The 19,829-nt window shown below is 38.0% G+C and overlaps 3 protein-coding genes across 5 annotated transcripts; 2 read left to right on the forward strand and 1 right to left on the reverse strand.

The window, feature by feature from the left end:
- The first annotated feature begins 353 nt into the window (after positions 1-353).
- On the forward strand, positions 354-3,858 carry slx9 (SLX9 ribosome biogenesis factor). The gene is made up of 6 exons (XM_077720244.1): positions 354-666; positions 1,321-1,441; positions 1,541-1,612; positions 1,933-2,107; positions 2,965-3,030; positions 3,114-3,858. Exons 1-6 carry the CDS (start codon positions 490-492, stop codon positions 3,235-3,237), a joined length of 735 nt encoding a protein of 244 aa, XP_077576370.1. The 5' UTR covers positions 354-489; the 3' UTR covers positions 3,238-3,858.
- A 132-nt stretch (positions 3,859-3,990) lies between these two features.
- On the reverse strand, positions 3,991-10,676 carry LOC144198954 (uncharacterized). Of its 2 annotated transcripts, XM_077720233.1 has the most exons (7): positions 10,409-10,676; positions 7,122-10,318; positions 5,883-5,992; positions 5,550-5,675; positions 5,167-5,273; positions 4,819-5,000; positions 3,991-4,749 (listed from the first exon to the last, which is right to left on the reverse strand). In XM_077720233.1, the coding sequence occupies exons 2-7, from the start codon at positions 10,161-10,163 to the stop codon at positions 4,588-4,590; spliced, it is 3,729 nt and encodes a 1,242-aa protein (XP_077576359.1). In that variant the 5' UTR covers positions 10,164-10,318; positions 10,409-10,676; the 3' UTR covers positions 3,991-4,587. The 2 variants fall into 2 exon arrangements, with proteins under 2 accessions (XP_077576359.1, XP_077576354.1); XM_077720228.1 differs by having other exon boundaries at positions 7,122-10,676.
- A 986-nt stretch (positions 10,677-11,662) lies between these two features.
- LOC144203078 (calcipressin-1-like) lies at positions 11,663-19,818 on the forward strand. 2 transcript variants are annotated; one of them, XM_077726335.1, is made up of 5 exons: positions 11,663-11,982; positions 12,103-12,264; positions 17,374-17,547; positions 17,649-17,808; positions 18,711-19,818. In XM_077726335.1, the coding sequence occupies exons 2-5, from the start codon at positions 12,139-12,141 to the stop codon at positions 18,908-18,910; spliced, it is 660 nt and encodes a 219-aa protein (XP_077582461.1). In that variant the 5' UTR covers positions 11,663-11,982; positions 12,103-12,138; the 3' UTR covers positions 18,911-19,818. The 2 variants fall into 2 exon arrangements, with proteins under 2 accessions (XP_077582461.1, XP_077582469.1); XM_077726343.1 differs by lacking the exons at positions 11,663-11,982; positions 12,103-12,264 and adding an exon at positions 16,179-16,751.
- Positions 19,819-19,829: the final 11 nt, after the last annotated feature.

Here is a 19,829-nt window from a genome sequence, read left to right on the forward strand (position 1 = left end):
CATGACGTGTCCCAAATTCTTTCATCTTTTGGAATACTCCAGAAATTAAACAAAAGATGTTTTATTTATGGATAAAAAGCATCACATGACATTATCTAGGGCCCATTTGGACAACACAAGCCACTTTGAGGGCAATATATCAGGGGTGACCTTGACCTAGAAACAGTGAATTTAAATAAAAGTACAAATTTACAAACCAGAAAACTGTGGAGTTGATATGGAGATATGATGAAAGTCATGTATTTATTAGGTTTGCCTATTTTGGCTTTCGTTTAGAAACCAAAAGTCATTCAAATTTGACCAAAAAAAAGATCATCCCCAAGCTTTATTTTTACCTCCACAACGCCAGATGGCGGTAGATGCTATACAATCACCGACACTTTGCTATTGCCATAGTCTACGAAAAAGACGCACACTCGTGTCGTGGTACGGAACCCAACCTAAAACAAATAGCTTAATATCTCCCAAGGAGCTTGACTTTTTGGAATAATGGTTGGAAAAATTAAGAACGTCCGTCAGAGGTTACATCAGAAAGCAGTGAAACTGACGGCGTTGTCGACTGATGATTCGTCAAAGAAGCCAGAGAATCCCATCTCCTTCCAAACACTGCAACCGAGCCATTTCGGTGTGCAAAATGGCTCTCCTAAATTTACAGCAAATGCTCTTGTAAGTACAGTCCGTCGTTGGTAAATACGAGTCTTGTCGTAATGTATTGAATATAGTGCGACATTATTATTTACACCCTCAATAACGTCCATACCGCCTTCATTAACACAATTAGCGGCTCATCTACATATCTTGTATTTGCCTCACAGATGTGGGGTCGAGGGTTCGATCCCAGGTCTGTCGTCATTGTGTAGAGTTTCCATGTTCTCCTTGGGTTTTTGTGGGTTTTCTCTGGGTACTCCAGTCCCCCCCCCCTCCCACATGCCCAAAACATGCATACTAAGTTAATTGATCACTCTAAATTGCAACAGAAAAAAATTGGATGAAAAATTGCATTTATTGTTTCTAAGAAGGGGAAATCAAAAAATGCAATGTACATCTATCATCATTCGAATTTGATCCTAAAACAGAAAGTCAAGATTTACTTTCTCGGGCCACACAAAATGATGCAGCGGGCCAGATTTGGACCCCGGGCCGTCACTTTGACACCTGTGATTTAGATTTTAACTGCATTAAAATATTTGTTTCTTCAAGTGATTTCTGCAAAGTGGGTTATTTTACCCTACTGGTTTAATATTGCTGCTTTCAAACCATTTTATTTTTCATTGAAGCTTGTTTGTTTAAATTTCTACTGAATGATTTATTGTTTTGCAGGTCCAGAACCAAATGTCTTCCCCCGCTGGCATATTTTCAGGAACAGAAATTACTCCCGAAGCCCTACGGCAGACTTTAACCTTCAAAGACCTTCCAGAACCCTCCACAACAGCCAAGACAGGCAAGATTTGCAAACTTTTATTTTTACATTTAATACAACATTAGATTGCCTCGTTTCATCTTCACAAGTTAACTTTGTCTCTGTGTGTTGTGCTTGTAGCTCCCACTGAAAAAAAGAAGGTAATGACAAAGAAGGAAAAGATGAAAGAAAGGAGAGAACGATGGCTCAACAGTAAGTAAATGGATTATTTCAGTGGTCTCAAACTGGTTCCACATAGGGCCACAGTGGGTCCTGGTTTTTGTTCCAACCGATCCAGTGCCGACATTTTAACCAATCAGGTGTCTTTAAAATAAGTCGCACCTGGCTCTATTTAACTGATTGCACTTGCAAAAGGTATCCTTGTTGAGTTGGAATGAAAACTTGCACCCACTGCGGCCCTTTGAGGACCGGTTTGAGACCACTGGATTATTTGATGGATTCTCCCAAAAAGTAGAAAACGCTCAGTGAAAGGGAAGCTTCACATGCTCACCATGTTTGGGTTTCCTTTATAGAAATAAGCACCATCAAGCTGACAAAAGAGCGTCTGGCGGCGCAAGCCCGGCGGAAGGCCACTCCAGTTGTGGGAGACATGAGTGTTCTTGCGGAAGCCCTGCCGGAGCTTTCTGAGCTCATCTCCCCAACCACGACATCCCTCACTGGCCCCACAGCTCGCCGCAAAAGCAAATTGTAAGTTGACTGAAAATGAACGTGCCGCGTTGTACAATTGTTAGAAACCCGCCGTCTCCAAATATTCGACACTTTCTGCTTGAAAGTGATTGTTAGTGAATATTACTGTATTTTCACGACTATACTGCGCATCGTATTTTTAGCCGCAGTGTCAGTAACGAGCGCTATTTCTGTATTTTAAACACACAAAGGACGCACCGTTTTTTAGACAACAGCCAGGCATGGCAAAAATACACCATCTTACACATGCACACTACAAACTTGCGGTAAAAATACATTTTTAAAAAGGCAACGGAAGCAAAACAGAGTTCGGTTGTATTTTATTTAGCCATTTTACAATGTACTCACGTCATCGTCACCCACACATCCGTCAAAGTCTTCATTTTCTGTGTCCGAATTGAACAATTCTCCAAATGAGTCATCGAAAATGCTGAGTTTTATACGTTCATCCGGGCGGCCACAATCCATTTGCAAATAGTAGCTAGCTTGTAGCTAGCGTAACTATTCCAAGGCTGTCTTCCATGGTTAGCAACTGTGTTGATGCCGATCGCCAGGCCACAATCCATTCGGTGTATTACAAAAAAAACTATATATCCCAGCAATCACTGCGCAGTACTTTTTGTTCTACGAGAAAATAGTAGAGTCGGGGCTGCTTGGCGTAGTTTTCATATCGACTGATTCATTTTATTTTATCGTGATAACAATTTTAGTATTTGGTCCATATATAAAGCGCACTGGATTATAAGACGCCCTGTCTATATTGGAGAAAATTTAATACTTTTATATGCGCCTTATAGTCCTGAAAATACGGCATTTAGTTTTTCTAACCAACCCACTAATTACCCTCTCTTCCACAGGCCTGTTAAAAAGTGTGCAGGGACAAATTTCAGTCAGATGAGACCGCTACAGAAACGCAAACTCTTGTAAGTCGTTATTTTTGTTCATTATTCCATGTAATTAATATCATCAAATGATTTGTGCTTATTTTCTTATGTTCTTGCTACAGGGAATCAGAAATCAGTAGGTTTGGCGAGGCAGTGAAAATTCTCAGTAGCAAAAGGAATCCTCTTAATGACATCTCTGAGCATTTAAGGAAGAGGCTAAAGCAATTAGAAGAAGAATCCAGTTAATTCAGATGGATGTTAACTTAACTTTATGCATTTTTTTAAGGACACAAGACGGTAACTTTTGAGGAATGCTTTGTTTTCAGCCGATGAACGGGAATAAATTCTGCTTTTAGTGAACAGCGAAAGAGTTGACCCATGCTATGGAGCTAAATATTTGCTAACTATTAGTTGTCCCATGAAATCAAATGGAAGAATTTGACAGCAATTACTAGTTGTGTATCAAAAGTAGTTTATTAGAGACTTAAAGGAGACAAAAACACAGTAAGCAATTTGACTTATTTTTCTGTGATGAAGCAAATGTGCATTCAAAGTCGTAATAAGATGGCAGGCAGTCTTGTGAAGTGGTCTTTTTTTCCTTATCCCATCTAGAAATTATTGCAGATAATCATTTTAATTCACTTACAAAAGACAATTTGCGATCATATTTATAGAGAAAATGTTTAGCTTAAGAAAGCTAAAACAGTTATTTGTGGTTTATCGTGTAACTGAAATTGTTGTCAGGCAAAAACTATACAAATTGGATTATAATAGTGGCAGTGTTGCTGGTAATGTTATGTTTGTTGGGTTACACTGTGAAATGTCACTCATTTTTTGCAGAGAAGAAAATACAATACACTGATACAGCCTTGTTTCTCTAGAATTTGCTCATTTGTTTATAAAAGAGGTTTGAAAAAAATGTGCATGCATGTAAAATTTTTAAATCATTTTAAAAATACATTCGCATTCCAGCAATTCAGAAATTAATTTCCAGAAATGTATCGCTTACCAATTATTTAATAAAATAAAGATTTACAGGTTATTTTCAAAATACAGGGAATTTTCAGACATTTTATTTATAATGAATGTTAACAGTAAACTAAACAATCATTTGAAAAAAAATCGTAATTATGGAAATTATTCATCTTAACTAAAATAAATCACTGACTTAATGATAAATGAATGCATATAAAAAGAATGTATTTATTCATACATTTTCTGAACTGCTTATCCCCACAAAGATCACAGGGGGTGCTGGAGTCTATCCCAGCTTACTATGGGCACAAGGCAGGGTACACCCTTAATCGGTGGCCAGCCAATCGTAGAACCCAAAGAGATGGAGAACCATTCATTCAGACGCAATTTAGACTGTTCAACTAGCTTACCATGCATACCCGGACAAAACCCACACAAACCTTGGGAGATCATGCAAATGCCCCACAATGAGGACTGAGCTGGGATCGAACCCAGATCTGTGAGGCCGAAGTACTAACCACTTGTATTTAATTAACCTTTATATGTAGGGGTGACGGGGCTAGATTACTGCAATATATAGAGTTGAACTCTTATGAATCTGGATTTCCATTTGAATTGATTTCATTTAATTTTTTTAGCAACACCAGTATAAGCAAACTCAATTTCTCTCTCAGCTGGACAAGTGTTGTGGAATTCTTCTCTCTGATAAGCACAGTTCAGATAGCGCCATATGCCCGTCATCTCTGCAGGGATCTCAAATCCACGATATTTCTTAGCTACAACCTACAAGCGGAAGGAAAATCTAATCAGTAGTAAACCAATGAGGTGCCTACTAGTGAAAAATTATCAAACCTTCAAAATGTGGAGTTTAGGAAGCAGGTTGCAGTCAGCTAGTGTGAGTTCTGACCCGTCCAAAAAGCTCCTGGTGGACTCCACGTCATCTCCTGATGCGTCAGTATCAATTTCAAATGGTAGTGGAGTCCGTAGGAAGTCATCAAGATGACGAAGGGATTTTAGTAGTGCTTTCTCTAAGGCTGAACAAATTGGTGAAAATTAGGAAATGAAATCTACTTTAACATATTTGGTGGGTCAAATCAGGACCCCCGACCTTGATTTTGACACCAGAACCATCTGTCATATTTAAAACAATATATTATGTAATTTTACCCCCCAAAATAGTAGAAAGTTCTTGTATCTTACCATCATTGGTGTCCTTCCTTGGGTTCTTTATATAGGCAGAAAACTTGGCAAATACATCAATGCCAGCTGTGTTGGCCTCCACATGTTTTGGTGACAGTTTGGGGAATCTGGTGTTATAAAAAAAACAAATGAAGGAACTTTAAGTGAGAACACAAAGTTGTACTATATAGAAATCTGGAAAAAAATAACTTTTGGCTCTTTTTGTTCCCTATCTCGAGTACAATTTTTATATAGTGAATCTGTTGGGCATTGTTTATGGCAAAAGTGCAGACAAAACATTCTACTTGAGTACATTTTAAACAACATATTCACTTTTACTTAACAAGAGAGCGTTATATTAACAACTTTGCTTATTACTAGGCAGTGCACTCATGTTTGTGTACCGTGGTGGGGCCAGTTTCTCCTCCAAGAACTCCTCTATCTTATTGACGTCCACCTTGACCTCTCCATTAAAGGTCATAAATGGTGGGTTAGTGCCTGGAGCCAGATCCTGTAAATCAGCAGGTTTCCTAGTAATCCAAAAGGAAGGTTAGGAGATGGTACAAATTATACTCAAAAAGTATTTGAGAACCACTATACATAGATCCCGTGTTAACTATATTGTTCCTAAGGCTGCTAAGTGAGCAATTTATACTTTTGCGTCTATTTCTGAACACATATTCTATCTTTAATGTACATATAGACAGTGTTGAAAGCGTAATTACAGTAAAAAATACCGTTTGAGGTCAACTGTGGTGACATTGAAGATGACTCCTTTGAGCCAGAGGATCATAAAAAGTCGTTGACAGAATGGGCAGTTACCAATGCTCTCCCCATCACTGCCCGCCTAGACGCAAATAAAGACATTTATTAGACCAGCTAGACATGTATTTGAGAAATATTAATGTTCTCTATGATATGGTATTAAAGAAAGAGAATTGTTGGAAGGCCAAAGAATAATTTGTGACATATGTGAGGTCTGATTTTTGTTTTATTCCCACTTTTTTTGTACTGAAGTGCAAAATATGGACCTGCAAATTTGAATGTACCTCAATCATTAGTTGACGCTGACAAGTTTCAAATTGTACAGTTTCAGTTTGAAGTGAAGCATTTAAAAAAAAATCATACAGTAGCTACAACATAAAATAAAATGTAGTAAATGTAATGACGGAATGTTCAGTAAATGTGTCGTGCTGCTTCCAGACGACTATACCCATAATTGTGAACACCAAACCGCAGGCTAATCAGCTTAGAGAGTGAGAATGCAGAGATTAGCCTTCTACCTTCTACAGTATAACATTCCTACGCTGCAAATAATCGCTCTCAACTTGTTTCCATGGATATGTGACAAACTATTCTGATAATTAATTTCAATTCACATCTAAAAAAAACAGTTGAAAGATGACCTTGTATGCTTGTTAAAAATAGATATGTCAGACACCAAAAATTTAAAGCCGGTAGTTTTCTTTGGGAATGTCAGACAAACTATTTTCACACAGTATTGGTGCATTTTTTTTCAAAGTATTAAACCTTTCCATTAGATATGTTTGGATATGATAAACCTCTAATAATGTGCTACTGTACCCAGTAAATGATTTTGTTTTATAGTAAATAGAGTCCAGTTACAGCGTGACCAGACGTTTGGTCACGGGACTTTTGGTCGCCTGTCTTTTGGTCGTCGGGCTTTTGGTCACCGGTCAAATGTAATTAGATATTAAACTCTTAGATGTTAAACTCTCATGAATATAATTTTGAGAGTAAACTCTCTGTCACCATTTGACTGGCGACCAAAAGTCTGGCGACCAAATGTCCGAGCACCCTGGTACAGTACTTAGAAAATTCCTTTGCCCCGAAAATGGTTTTGTAACTTGAATTTTTTGTGACCAAATATACCGAATTACACATTAGATCACATGACGGCTACTTTGATATTTGCATTGGATGATCTCATACTAACAATCTATGTACTTGGTTACCTTGACATAAAGTGAGATCTCGTCCTGGTCGTCTGGCGTTGTTGTTGTTGTTGTGTTATCCTGCACAGGTGGTAAAACTTTGTCCACAACTTTTTGTGACACCATCTCGGGTTGCCTCTCCGTCTTCCTATCCAGCTGAGGAAAGAATTGCTGTCCATCCTCCAATAGCACCACCCTCTTTTTCTTCACCTGGTCATCTCTCTTTTTGGGAAGACTTTCATTTTTAATGACTGACTTCAGCTCCTTCATCCACGCATCTCTCACATCTAGACACGAGTTACTTGTTAAAGGATCTCTGAGGTCTGTTCTTACAAGACTATCTTTCTGGTCTTTTCTTTCCAAGATCGCATTTGTTTCTCCTTGATTCATTTTAATCCATGCATCATCTTTTCGTCTAGTAGACAACAGTTTCACTTCCTTCCTTATTGACTGTTTATCTGGATAGAGTATCTCGCTCTCCATGGCTTGTTTCAATTCTTTAATTTTTCCATTAATATCCAGTTCTAACACATTACCAACTGGTTCTTGGTCTTCTTGGTCAACATTCGAAGGGTTATCTATAGCCTCTTTCAAGGCAATCTTCCCCAGCTCTTCAAATTGTGTGTTTTCATTCATGATGGTCACTTTAACCTCATCATCTAAGACGGTCACAGGTTCTGCTTCATCTAGCTCACTCACATCATCACTTTCAGTGGATTTTTCACCAAGAGGCAAAAGGCAATGATCTTGAACGTTTTCATGGCCCACATTTTGGGATTCCCCTGGATTGCGCTCCTCCAAAGACGTTTTTGCCACTTTCTCAGATTCCAGTTCCTCTTCTATGTGTTCTTCAACGGTTATTGAATGCATATTCTCTGTATTGTGGCCAAGGTCACTGTCGATATGGATCTTATCTTTCCCCTCAGCAATTTGCTCATCTGCAGCAATCTCCAAGAAGGAACTATCTCCTTGTTCCTCATTTATTTCTGATGTCCCAGTTCTATCACTACCAATGTCCTCATTTTGTTCACTTAAGGGACTTGCTAATACAACATCTGTCAGCTCTTGCTCTTCAGTTTCCATATTCGGTTTGGTGGCTTCGTCTGAGGAAGACATTGTGACATTCACCAAATCTAGCATCTCCAAATTCTGGACTCCATCTTCCTGTAAAATGTTTTTGGTGATTTCTTGTTCCCATGCACTATCCAGGTTGTTAGAGGAGGATGGTTCAGGTAATTTTACCTCATCAATTAACTGATTCGTCTGAATGGTGGGTTCCACAAAAGAATGGTGAGATATGAGAATGGGATTTTCACGTAAAGTCTGGGAGGGGTCATCTTTACCATTGGTCTTCATTTCTAACTCCATGTTGATATCTTTCATGTTGTCCTCTAAACAAGTGCATGAATCAGCAGTGTCCATCTGCCAACATTCATGGGATTTGTCTGATTTAGCCTCTAAAAGTTCAACTGTGTTCTCATCTATCTCCTTATTGGTTAGTTCATCTTGTTGGTACTTTTGAGAAAGTGTCATTGAAGGTTGAACCTCATCAATTGTCACTGGATTTTCATGAAATTGCTTGGAATTTATAGCCAAGTCTTGATCTTCATGCTCTACCTGCTCTGTAGGTACTGTACAGTCATGGTTGTCCTGTGAATTTGTATCTGGAACTTGGAGAATGTGAACAGACTCATCTGTTACTAATGGATCTTCAAGGAAATCCCATGAATTACTAAATGAGGCTTGATCACTCTCAGTAACATCTTCTGTTGTAATGGGAATTTCATTGGAATTCTTTGATTTTGGACTTGTTTCCACATGGTTAGTCTCTCCTTCTGTGGTCAATGTTACCAGTTGTTGATCTTCCTTCTTTGTATCTGTGCCTATTCCCACAATCTCGTGGGTATTTTGTTCTTCTCCAAAGGCATTTTCTTCTTTTTCGTCTTCCATTGGCGGGCAGAGACTCATTTCTTCATGCACCATGCAAAGGTCACATGATCTTTGCTCTTCTTGTACATTTCCTACAATCGCAATAAGTTCTTCCGGGTCGCTATGTTCTTCATCTTTTTTACTGGCATTTTCATCTTCATCTATTGTTGCCAGATGTACTAAGATATTTGTTTCGTGGAATGTCTCTTCTACCTGAATGATCTCCTCGCTTGGTTCTTCTTGTTTTCCACACTCTTGGTTATTTTCTGTATTTTGGCCACTTTCATCATCTACCAAATTAGAAAAGTGACAAATTTTTTCAGTCCTGCTAAAATGCTCCTCATCTTGGATTTTACCCTCATTCATTTCTTCCTCACTCAATTCGGACATTTTATTCTCTTCACTTTCATGACTTTTGCTTTTCTCACTTTGTGTAACAGCTAATGAGGAATTCTCATTTTCAACAGTCACAATTTCACTTTCATTTAAGCATTGTCTTTCCTCTATAAGCTCTTCAGTTAGCAATTCCTCTCCATCGATAGGTTCTTTTTCACTTCCTATATCCGGAAAGGACTTGACATCTTCTTCATTCATTGCCTGTGTTTCTACAGCTTTCTCTATTAGTTTTATGTGCTCAAGCATTTTCACACTTTGAGCATTTTTGTATTTTTCATGATCTTTGTCCTCATTGTTGTCCTTTTCAAGTTGCAGTGCTTCAGTAGAATGGCACACAATTCCACTTGGCAGTACCTCTTCACTCATTCTGCCCTCTTTCTTAGTCTGTTGATCCCTTAAGTCGGACTGTTCGTGTACTCCTTTCTCTTCCTCGCCACTCCCGACCCAACTTCGTTCCTGGCTTTCCTCTGTCTCACTTGTCATGGCTATTAGGTCGATCACCATTTCTTCCTCTTTGCCTTTAGCTATACTTTCCTTTTCAGCGGGCCTATCTCCTGCCTCGGCCATTAACAATATGTCCTCCCCCACCTCTTCAGCAAGTTCAACCTCTTCTCCTTCGTCGTCGTCCTCATTATTTTTGTCTCTCAGTTTTTTTTCCTCTGGACAAAAGGTGACAGGGCTATGGACCACGGTGGACGTTGAGAGGTCCTGGTTAGGCCAGATGTCTGACTGAGCCATAGAAGCGTTTTGTGCAAAAAAAAAAAAAGGCTAAATGGCTACCTTGTTGGATCGTAGCACTATCTGGGGGTTCAAAATTTCTAATCAAAAAATAATTTTAGACATAGCAATTTCTCTCACTTCACGACTGAGTCTTAACATTGATCTGTGTCTTCCTGAAAAAGAATTAATGAGAGTGCGATACTATGAATAGGTTTAAATTAACTTAAAAATGAATTTATATTTGAAAAAAATTAGATTCATACTTCCAAATATTAGTAATGTATCTCCCAGATGGCTGTAGGATGATTTTAGTTAGAACGGAGTCCAAAGCATAAAAGAAAATGGCTCTTGGGTGACCAGTCAGTGTTAAAAATTCCAAATTCAGAGACCGCCACTATTTTTTAGGCATTTAAATTCAGGAGCTGAAGCCAGTCTTCCTCTTTTAAAACAAAAAAAAAAAAAAAACAAATACGTACTGTACCTTAAGCAGAGTTCCAAAACAACAAACCCAATAAGACCTCCCTCACTCCCTCTCTGTCCTCACTCTTGCACCCGCACGCAGACTCTCTCTGGAGGATTAAATCCAACCTGATCCCCACATGACTCAGAGCTTAAAACCTAGCATAACTTGAGTTGAAGTACCATGCAGTTCTACCTAAAAAGTCACTAAAACTGGTAATAATTTCATACGATTGTATTTGGAAATCACCCGATGGGGTAATGGTAAATTCGCCTGATTTTGGTGTAGGCAAAGTGGGAATGATTCTTGGTGGTGTTAGTTTGAAGGGTTGTCCGTCTCTGTGTGCCCTATGACTGACTGGCGACCAGTCAAGGGTGTAGTCTGCCTTTTGCCCAAAGTCAGCTGTAACAAGTGGTATTGAAAATGGATGGAAAGAGTTTCTGGTTATCATAGATGATCAACATGGCATTTCAGTAAAATATGTAAGTCATTGAGCCAAGTCACTTTATTCAGATGCACCAGAACATTTTAGTTGGACTTTCTCTTTATTCATACTTTCTTTTAATTGATTTCAGGGCAATCCACTCAATATCTTATTTTTTTTCATCTGTTCACATCATTGTATTTTTGCCCAAGAACTGGCATTAGTTTGTGAATAAACCCAAAGATGACTAATTGCCATTGGAACGCCTATTTGAAAACACAAAACATTTAACACCCCTCTTGGTATAATGTCAAAGCAAGAAAAAACATAAAATTAGTTGTTTATGAATTGAAATGAATTTAAAGATTTTATTGTCATTATACAGGTATTTTGAGATTTAAATAATAACCACACAAACAGATAGTACATAAACAATCAATAAATAACAAGTACAAATAATCAATAACGAAGTAATGAAAAAAGGGGGTACAATACTATGAAAACGACAATATTTTACGCGTATTTCACCCGAGCGCCTCTCAAACGAATATATACATCAAAATCGTGACGTCATGGTGAGCCGCCAGACGCATGGTCGAGACTGGAAATCAGCTACTCTGCGGAATGACGTCATTTCCGCTTATCCGCTCCAGTTTTTGACGCTCTCTTTTGGCACTCTTGGACTCTTGTAGGTCTTCGCTAAACAATTAACTATTAGATTACATAACCTGAATAGCTGAGACTTATTGTCTTATGGTATCGTTTTGGGGTTTGGAGTGTGGAAAAGAAGACATTGGCACCACTTTGCTCGTTTAGTGTCGTCTTCTCGGTTCCTGCTCAGTTTATCCTACGAGCGGTGTCGTCCAGCTTTATTGGAGCTAGTGGAGTAGTCTTTTATATTCGTCCGGAAAACACGTTGATTTGAAGCACTGGAAAAGCCTCAAGCTTTACAGGTACATAACATGATGACGATAGTTCCATATTAGCCGCTAATAGAGAAGGTGTATAATGGCGAGTGGGTGTGTTCAACATTTAATCTGGATTTAATGTAGACCTTCTGCCTGTGTTTCCAGAAAGCACTTTCGACAAATATCCACAAAATACAAGCAATGCAGCAATCGGAGAATGTTTACGAAGAGGACGCGACGGCAGCGGATGTCCACTTTAATGCTTTTCCAAATGCTGTTGTTGCATACAAAGTGACAGAGGATTTATTTAATGATGACACTCTGAAGGTAAGAAGGATAAAAAGGAAAATAATCCTATTGCTGTATCAAGCCTGATATATATATTGATCTCTGTTATCAATGTATTCTTGTTATCGGTTCGATGGTCAACTCAATAGAACAAGTTGCCATCTTAAAACAACTAGCAGTTCATTTAAGTGCCCGATAGGTGGTGCAAATAGTCAAATTAGCTATTTAAGTGTTAGTTTGACGCATCCAATGTTGTGTAGACTGCAGATCTCCTTTAATGCACAAATTATGGATTATCGTATGTTATAATTGCATTTATGGGGGATATAAGGTGTGCTCAAGGAAATGGTTGCAGAAGTTTGTGACCACGTTTTACATCAATTGTAGAAAAGCATGTATGTATTGTACGATTGGCAAGAATAAATTATATAACAATAATTATAATTCAATTGAAATAACTGAGAAGTCCTTTCCGGAAAAAATATTAGATATTAAGATATTACTAAATAAAAAGAATTAAATTTGTCAAAAAATATATTTCTCATATATTGGATTTCACAAAAATTAGTGCACCTCCCATTTCTGCGCTTTTAAAAATCATATCTCTTAATGGTACAATCCTGAAGAAATGAAACTGACACAATATTTTCACTGTAGGGTTTGGATAACAACCAAAATTTATTGTATCTTGAAAATAACTCAGTACACAGCAATACAGCTAACAAATGTATTTTTTATTCTAACGCCTCTAACTAACTCAATACAACCCAATTTAACTGTGACCGGACGTTTGGTCGCCGGTCTTTTGGTCGCCGGTCTTTTGGTCGCCGGTCTTTTGGTCGCCGGTCTTTTGGTCGCCGGTCTTTTGGTCGCCGTTTTTTTTTGGTCGCCGTTTTTTTGGTCACCGGTCAAATGTACTTAGATATTAAACAGTACTTGGATATTAAACAGTACTTAGATATTAAACAGTACTTAGATATTAAACAGTACTGTATGCAACATCTCAGCTGGGACACTGTGAATTTGTTCCTGATTTCATTACAGTTACTAAAATGTGTTGACTTGTGCAAGGTCACTGTTTGGCTCACGTATTCAATTTGAAAGGATTTTCTGACAACAAACTTCCTACATTGTGATGGGATGTTTGTTGACATTGATTTTAAAAAAGGTTCATCATAATGCTCTGTCAGCATTAGATAATTTCAGAATATGGGATCAGTTTCTGTTTCCATCAACAGAATAGATTGATGATATGAGGATTTTCAAAATTGTCGTTATTTACTTGTTAACTGATTTAAAAATGCTGATGCTTGATGTGTTTGTCAGACTGGAAAGTCTGAGTCAGTGGAAATAAGCAGGATGTTTTTAAAGCTCTTTACCAATTGGGACATCTTGGAATACAGTACAAAAAAAATATCCTTTGTCTGTTTATATCATTGCTCACATCCAATGGAAACATTGTATCATAATACATAAATAAGAGAATGGGGGAAAAAAAAGCTATTTTTTCCTAAACTCCTTAGTTTTAAGTAGCATCTACCTCGTCATCTTTTCCAAACACATGCTTGGAAATATTTTAAATAAGCAAGGTCATGAACTTTGGTCACCTTTATGATAGTGACTACTATATCTGAACTCCATTTTTGTAACATAATCCAAATGTGCATTGGTTAGGGTAAAACCATAAAATACATTTAAAGTACTTCTGCCTTGTCCATGCTACTTTGGCATATTTTTTTTCTTTTTACAGAGTCCCTAAAAGGGTTTATGGGTCAGCTGACTTGTCAGGTTACAACATTTTCCACTGGGTCTGTTGTTTTGGTTGTGGTATAGAATGTGGGCTGCTCAGCAGCATGACTCACAGTGGAAGATTTATTTTTTTGGGATTTCCAAGTTCAAGGAAACTAATTGTGATGACAGGAAAGGAAGTGCTCTGGTATTTAGGTTCATTAAAGTACAATTGTTTTGTTGGATTGCTTGAATGCAACATAGTATTAAAGAATTAAAGATAGATATCTCAACATTAATATACCATACAGCAGGGGTGTCAGACTCGAATTAGTTCGTGGGCCGCTTTAAGGTTAACTTGATTTCAAGATATTTAGATATAATATTTAGATTTATTTTTAATAAATAGATTAAAAGAACTGGATTAATAGCCCTGAATATTCATTAAACAATGTTTAATTGAGCTTTTTTTAAATATATTTTTAGATTGTACAAAATGATTTTTTTAAACTAAAAACACAGAAAAATTGATTACAAAATGACAATTATTGATTTAAAAGAGGGAAAATCAGGACATTTAATAGACATCTATACTCTTCATTTTAATTTGATCCTAAAACAGAAAGTACCACTCATGATTTGCTTTCCCGGGCCACACGAAATGATACAGCGAGCCAGATTTGGCCCCCGGGCCGCCACTTTGACACCAATGCCGTACAGGGTCATACCAAGCTATGTATACAGTTGTAAACATTACACCGAGTTATTTTTTATCTATAATATTTTTATGCCATTTGCATTGACCATCAACTGCAGTTGGCAATGATTAAATACTCTATTCGAGAAATATATATAAATACTTAAATACTATATTGTAGAAAATTACTTACAGCCTGTTCCATAATGTCCAAATTTCCTTTGCAAAAAGAGAGTCCTTTGACCTGTTTTCATCTATGTGGGAGTTGTTTATGTGAATATTGGAGGAAAAAAATGCAATATGTGTGTTGACTATCACAACATTTACAGTACTGTGTTCTTTAACATAGCCCTAAACAAATACTTGTATTATCTAATGATTTGAATTTAAAATTATGGCAAAATAAGCAGTTTATATGTATGCTAATAGGGATTAATTGTACTTGAGTCTAAATTATGTACCACAAATATTAAGACTAAATACTATTAGCATAACTAAACAAAAAAAGCTGCCATAAGATTTAATTATTTTATTATTATAGATGTAAAAGCAACAACCATGCAACTGTTCTAGCCAATAGTAAAACAACATGGAGATTCATGTACATTTAAGGTCAGATCTTTTAATATAATATAATCTAAACTCGTATAAATACCAAAACCGTGCAACAAAGTATAGAACACATATTCAGTCATAATCCCCTTCACTCATCCACACATGAAAGTATTCATTTACCACATATCTTTTCAGTACCCAAATAGCACCTGCCATTATTCCCTCAATATTTTTTATATATTATAAAGCCATGTAACTTTAGAGCTGTCTAATTCATTTAGTACCGCATACCCATATATTTCCCACACAGATTTTATTTAGCATCTTGTCTTCCCACAATGGAAAAACCCAGCATGGTTTAAACAATCTAAAATATTAAACCAAGTTAAAAGGAAATGCACGTGCTAAACATAACACGTTAGCCTTAAACCATGTCAGTATATTCTCTTTACACCCTTTGCTATTAATACCTCATAAAAGCGTGTTATCATACTGCATACTTTCCATGAGCATTAGCGCTCCCACCACACCCCTCCAGTTTGCATTCTTCCTACCATCATGTCTCTGTTACTCTTTCCACTCCATTTTTTTTTTCCTCTAGCCACTCAACCATCTGTTCTTCATCTCAGCTGTTCATTCACCACCTTTTTGTTTCAATACGTCGTTCTCTTTCCGGCTTTGTCATATACATGCATATAAAGAAAGATCTGTGTATGTAAAACCTTTTGGACTTTCCAAAGCAATATTATTGGATGTCAATGTCATTAAAAAACAGGCTAGTTTGTGTATCAAATGTCAGGTGATGTCATTTTTGCTCATATACACACACTGTCCTTTTTTCCATCTGATTAGACAGCATTGGATTGTGTCTGTCGAGACTAAATAGCTAAGCTCCTCCCTCTTTCTCGGACTCTCTAGCATTCAGCCAATCACTGAGCTCAGGGGTAGGGGCTTCGGGTCGTGCGTCAACATATTGCAAAAGTGGCGTGATAAAAAGGGAGAGAGGGTGAGGACGGTAAAGCCTGAGAGTGACATTGAATCATTCATTTTTTTTCTCCATCACATCTAAGTCTGTAGAAAATTCCTTCATTTCAAAGGTTGTCGTCAAGCTGATGAATCTTCAACAAAGCAAGCAAGAAGCTTGATCCGGGAGAGCTCTGGAATACACATTTCACTTGGTTTTCTAGGTCATATTGTACCTACATAGTGTGAGGATAGAGCAAGCTAGCCTAGAGGAGGCTTTCAAGGCAAAAATCCAACCTCTCCCTTTTCCTAATTTCGGAGAATCAGATTACCTCCTGCTCACCTGTCTGTCATCCTGGGGAAGGCAACACTTCCTACACCTTCTCATTTCTCTCCTTCCTCTTCATCATCCCCTCATTTGCCTTTTTGGAACCTCTCAAGCACCCCGAATTCAAGAATTAGGTGGAAAAAGATTTTGCCTCTTTTATTGCCAGTCATGCATATCAAGACAACCAAGTGTAACCATTTATGTTTAGTCGCCTCAGTGACCAATCAGGAAGTCTTTGATCGTCCTGATGTTCGGGTAAGTCACTTAATGCAAATTTTGACATCAATTTTAGGGTCAAGTTGAACTGATAACTGCCTTGCCAAATATGCACATTGTCTTAGTTGTTTGACTTGAACTTAAATGTCCTTATTTAATTTACTCATCTATTGTTAAGGATAGTTTGCCAGTGACGTGGTCCAATGCTGTACTGGATTCATTGGTTGAATGCCTGCATGGATAAATGATGGGTTATCAATGGACTGTTTTACTTGAAAGGTGTATGGGGCTTTTTTACAGGTATTTCACATTCCTGACATGTAATGGATAATGTAATTTTTGTAATTGTGCTTTTAGTTTGGGTGTGTCTTTGTACCTGCAGTACTAAAATACAGTGAGAAGTAGAGGGGTGAAGCTTTTTTTAGCACCAGGTCTTTAGTAACGGATGTTATTTCAAGTATATCTTGCAGTATTTGACAAAAAAAGTTGATTTTGACTAAGACAAGGTAGTACCTGCTTTAAATACATGACTTTTTCAAATACTCTGAGATTTTGATGACTTGCAATAGCTTATTCCATATGTTCTGTCCCATGTTTAAGGTTTTTTTCTTTTCCCTTCTTACTCACTCTCGCATTTCCTCCTTCTTCTTTTCCACTGCAGGCCAGCTTTGAGGCTTTATTCCTTTCTTTTGATGCTGAAGCTCAGTTCCAGTACTTCAAATCCTTCCGTCGGGTCAGGATTAATTTCAGTGATGCGCTAGCTGCCGCAGAGGCGAGATTGCGACTTCACAAAAGTGATTTCCATGGCAAAGAAATGCGTCTCTACTTTGCCCAGGTAAGATTTGTGGGTTTTGTCTGTTAACATATAATTCAATCATTTCTGGGACATGATTTTTGTCCATAAATGTCCTCATTGCTATCGTCTTTTCCACGCAGTCTGTCCACATTGGGAGCCCTAGACTTGAGCCTCCAAAGCCAGATAAGCAGTTTCTCATCTCGCCCCCCGCCTCGCCTCCAGTGGGTTGGGAGCAATCTAAAGATGCCATGCCTGTTGTCAACTATGACCTGCTGTGTGCCATCTCCAAGTTAGGACCAGGTACATTGAAAGCTGCACTTCTATCGTCCCTTAAACATAGCTCAAGGTCGCTTATTGGGTTGTGTGTGGCTGCTGTTGCATTAAAATACAACCGTTGCCAATTATGCATTTTTAACAGACTTAAAATGGGAATGAATATTTATTTGGAAGATCACATTCAACTTTACTGTAATATGTTCAGTGTGAGGGTTGCAAAAAAACCGCAATAATCCGTCATAGAAAATTAGTTTCTGGGATAATGACAAATTTAAATATGATCAATGTTCCCTCTAATTTTTCGTTGGTCTGGGCAGAAAGACAACATCCCTGAGCACACTGAGTATTAGTGTGAGAGACATCATCATTGCTCGCTATGGGCACACCAGTATCACACCTGCCATAAGAAGCTACCTTTAATTATTCATGTAAAACATGCTGTAAAACACAAAAAACATAAGAGTGGACAGAGCTACTGCCACTGTCTGCCGCGTAAACAGCGCCATCATGGGGAAAGGGGTTAAAAAAAAAGTTTAGATTTTATTTACTGCGCGCCATATGATTGCTGCTGCGCAGAGAAGACAGGAATAGTGCGCAATTGCACATGCGCGCAGCTTAGAGGGAACATTGAATATGATAATATTATAATTTTACCAAATGGCTGGATTAAGAGTCTCCAGTGGTGGCCATGGCCAGCTCTCCCCTAATGGCCTATGTATCTTAGTCCATTCAATAGTCTACAAGGCACTGCTAAGGCAAACCATCGTACTTTAAGGAAGACCTCCTGGAAATGATTCCAGACTTTTCCAAGTTTTCTTGCTGACATAAATCAATCTGAACAATATCAACAATAATGTTTCATTCTGCATTATCGTTCATGTGGTGGTTCTCATAAACCTATAGATTTATGTAAAATGTATCGACAGGTGACAAATATGAGCTTCACACAGCCACGCCCACCACGCCTAGCGTCGTCGTCCACGTTTGCAAAGAAGATCTCGGAGACAACTTGGGCCGGGATGAGAGAGATCCGGAAGAGGTGGCGCAACCCGCACGACCCAAGATCGTCCAGACGCGCCGGCCTGACTACACGCGCAATGTCGAGCAGTTGGCAGCACTGGAGTGACAGTCTTTATAATGTCCTCACGATGTCATTCATACAGCGCAGAAAATGTGCTTTTCTGAGGTTTGCTCTCTGAATTTGGGTTGATACCTTGGAGGTGCTGCATTGTCCCATTAGGCAAGAGACAGAACTTAAAATCAGATGCTGTATTTGTGTCCTCTGGGAACGCTTGCAACGCCTTTTTGAGGACTTTAGCCTTGTGACAACAACTAATCTCCAATTTGAGGGGGTTTGGAGAATTGGAATACTAGTTTGGAAATGTGCGCCTTCATTATTATGGGTGGGTACTCCGTTTATGGAATTGATAGATGTGCTGTCATTCATTTGTGCATGAGACAAGCTTGTCATGGACAAAAGATTCCCACACAACATGAACACAGCATCATCCTCACATGCATCACTCAGGCTTTTTGGGTGAAAAAAAAGGTGTTTCAATGAACAAAAGCTACATAAGACGCGTCACAAAATTTCAGCTTTTCACAGTGGCAGTTTAAGTCAGTCCGCGTGACATCACATCTCTACTATTGTAACTGTTTTGTGTAATGTACGTGTTGTCAATGTGTACTGACTTACATTTTAATTCTAATCTCAATGAGAATGTAACATTTGTAGCCTTCTCCCTGTTGTCAATTGTGTTATATGAGGTGTGGAAAATGTTGCAATGTTTTTTTTTCTTTCTTTCTTTTTTTCTAGAATTCTAGCAAGGAATTTGTTAGAATTGTTCTGAGTTTCATTTATTTAATTGTCTGTTTATGACAGATCCAGAAAAGCCATCATCTGAGATTGTAACATAGCGGTCTAGTATTCAATTCAGAGTTTGGCTTCACATATTATGTGCTCTCAGTTCTGTTCTGATCTCGAAAATTACTGTTACTGAACCTGAACACTAAATAAAATATGAAGTATCATAACCTTGTTTCAG

Source organism: Stigmatopora nigra, chromosome 1 (assembly GCF_051989575.1).
Source record: "Stigmatopora nigra isolate UIUO_SnigA chromosome 1, RoL_Snig_1.1, whole genome shotgun sequence".
NCBI classification, from domain to species: Eukaryota; Metazoa; Chordata; class Actinopteri; order Syngnathiformes; family Syngnathidae; genus Stigmatopora; species Stigmatopora nigra.

Excerpts from the sequence above, each read along its gene's own strand:
- slx9 (XM_077720244.1), top strand. The coding sequence starts at position 490 with ATGGTTGGAAAAATTAAGAACGTCCGTCAGAGGTTACATCAGAAAGCA. Across the intron at positions 667-1,320 it reads AATTTACAGCAAATGCTCTT|GTCCAGAACCAAATGTCTTC; the intron begins GTAAGTACAGTC and ends ATTGTTTTGCAG. Across the intron at positions 2,108-2,964 it reads GCTCGCCGCAAAAGCAAATT|GCCTGTTAAAAAGTGTGCAG; the intron begins GTAAGTTGACTG and ends TCTCTTCCACAG.
- LOC144198954 (XM_077720233.1), bottom strand. The coding sequence starts at position 10,163 with ATGGCTCAGTCAGACATCTGGCCTAACCAGGACCTCTCAACGTCCACC. Across the intron at positions 5,993-7,121 it reads AGATCTCACTTTATGTCAAG|GCGGGCAGTGATGGGGAGAG; the intron begins GTAACCAAGTAC and ends ATTTGCGTCTAG. Across the intron at positions 5,274-5,549 it reads GAGAAACTGGCCCCACCACG|ATTCCCCAAACTGTCACCAA; the intron begins GTACACAAACAT and ends TTATAACACCAG.
- LOC144203078 (XM_077726335.1), top strand. The coding sequence starts at position 12,139 with ATGCAGCAATCGGAGAATGTTTACGAAGAGGACGCGACGGCAGCGGAT. Across the intron at positions 12,265-17,373 it reads TTAATGATGACACTCTGAAG|GCCAGCTTTGAGGCTTTATT; the intron begins GTAAGAAGGATA and ends TTTCCACTGCAG. Across the intron at positions 17,809-18,710 it reads CATCTCCAAGTTAGGACCAG|GTGACAAATATGAGCTTCAC; the intron begins GTACATTGAAAG and ends ATGTATCGACAG.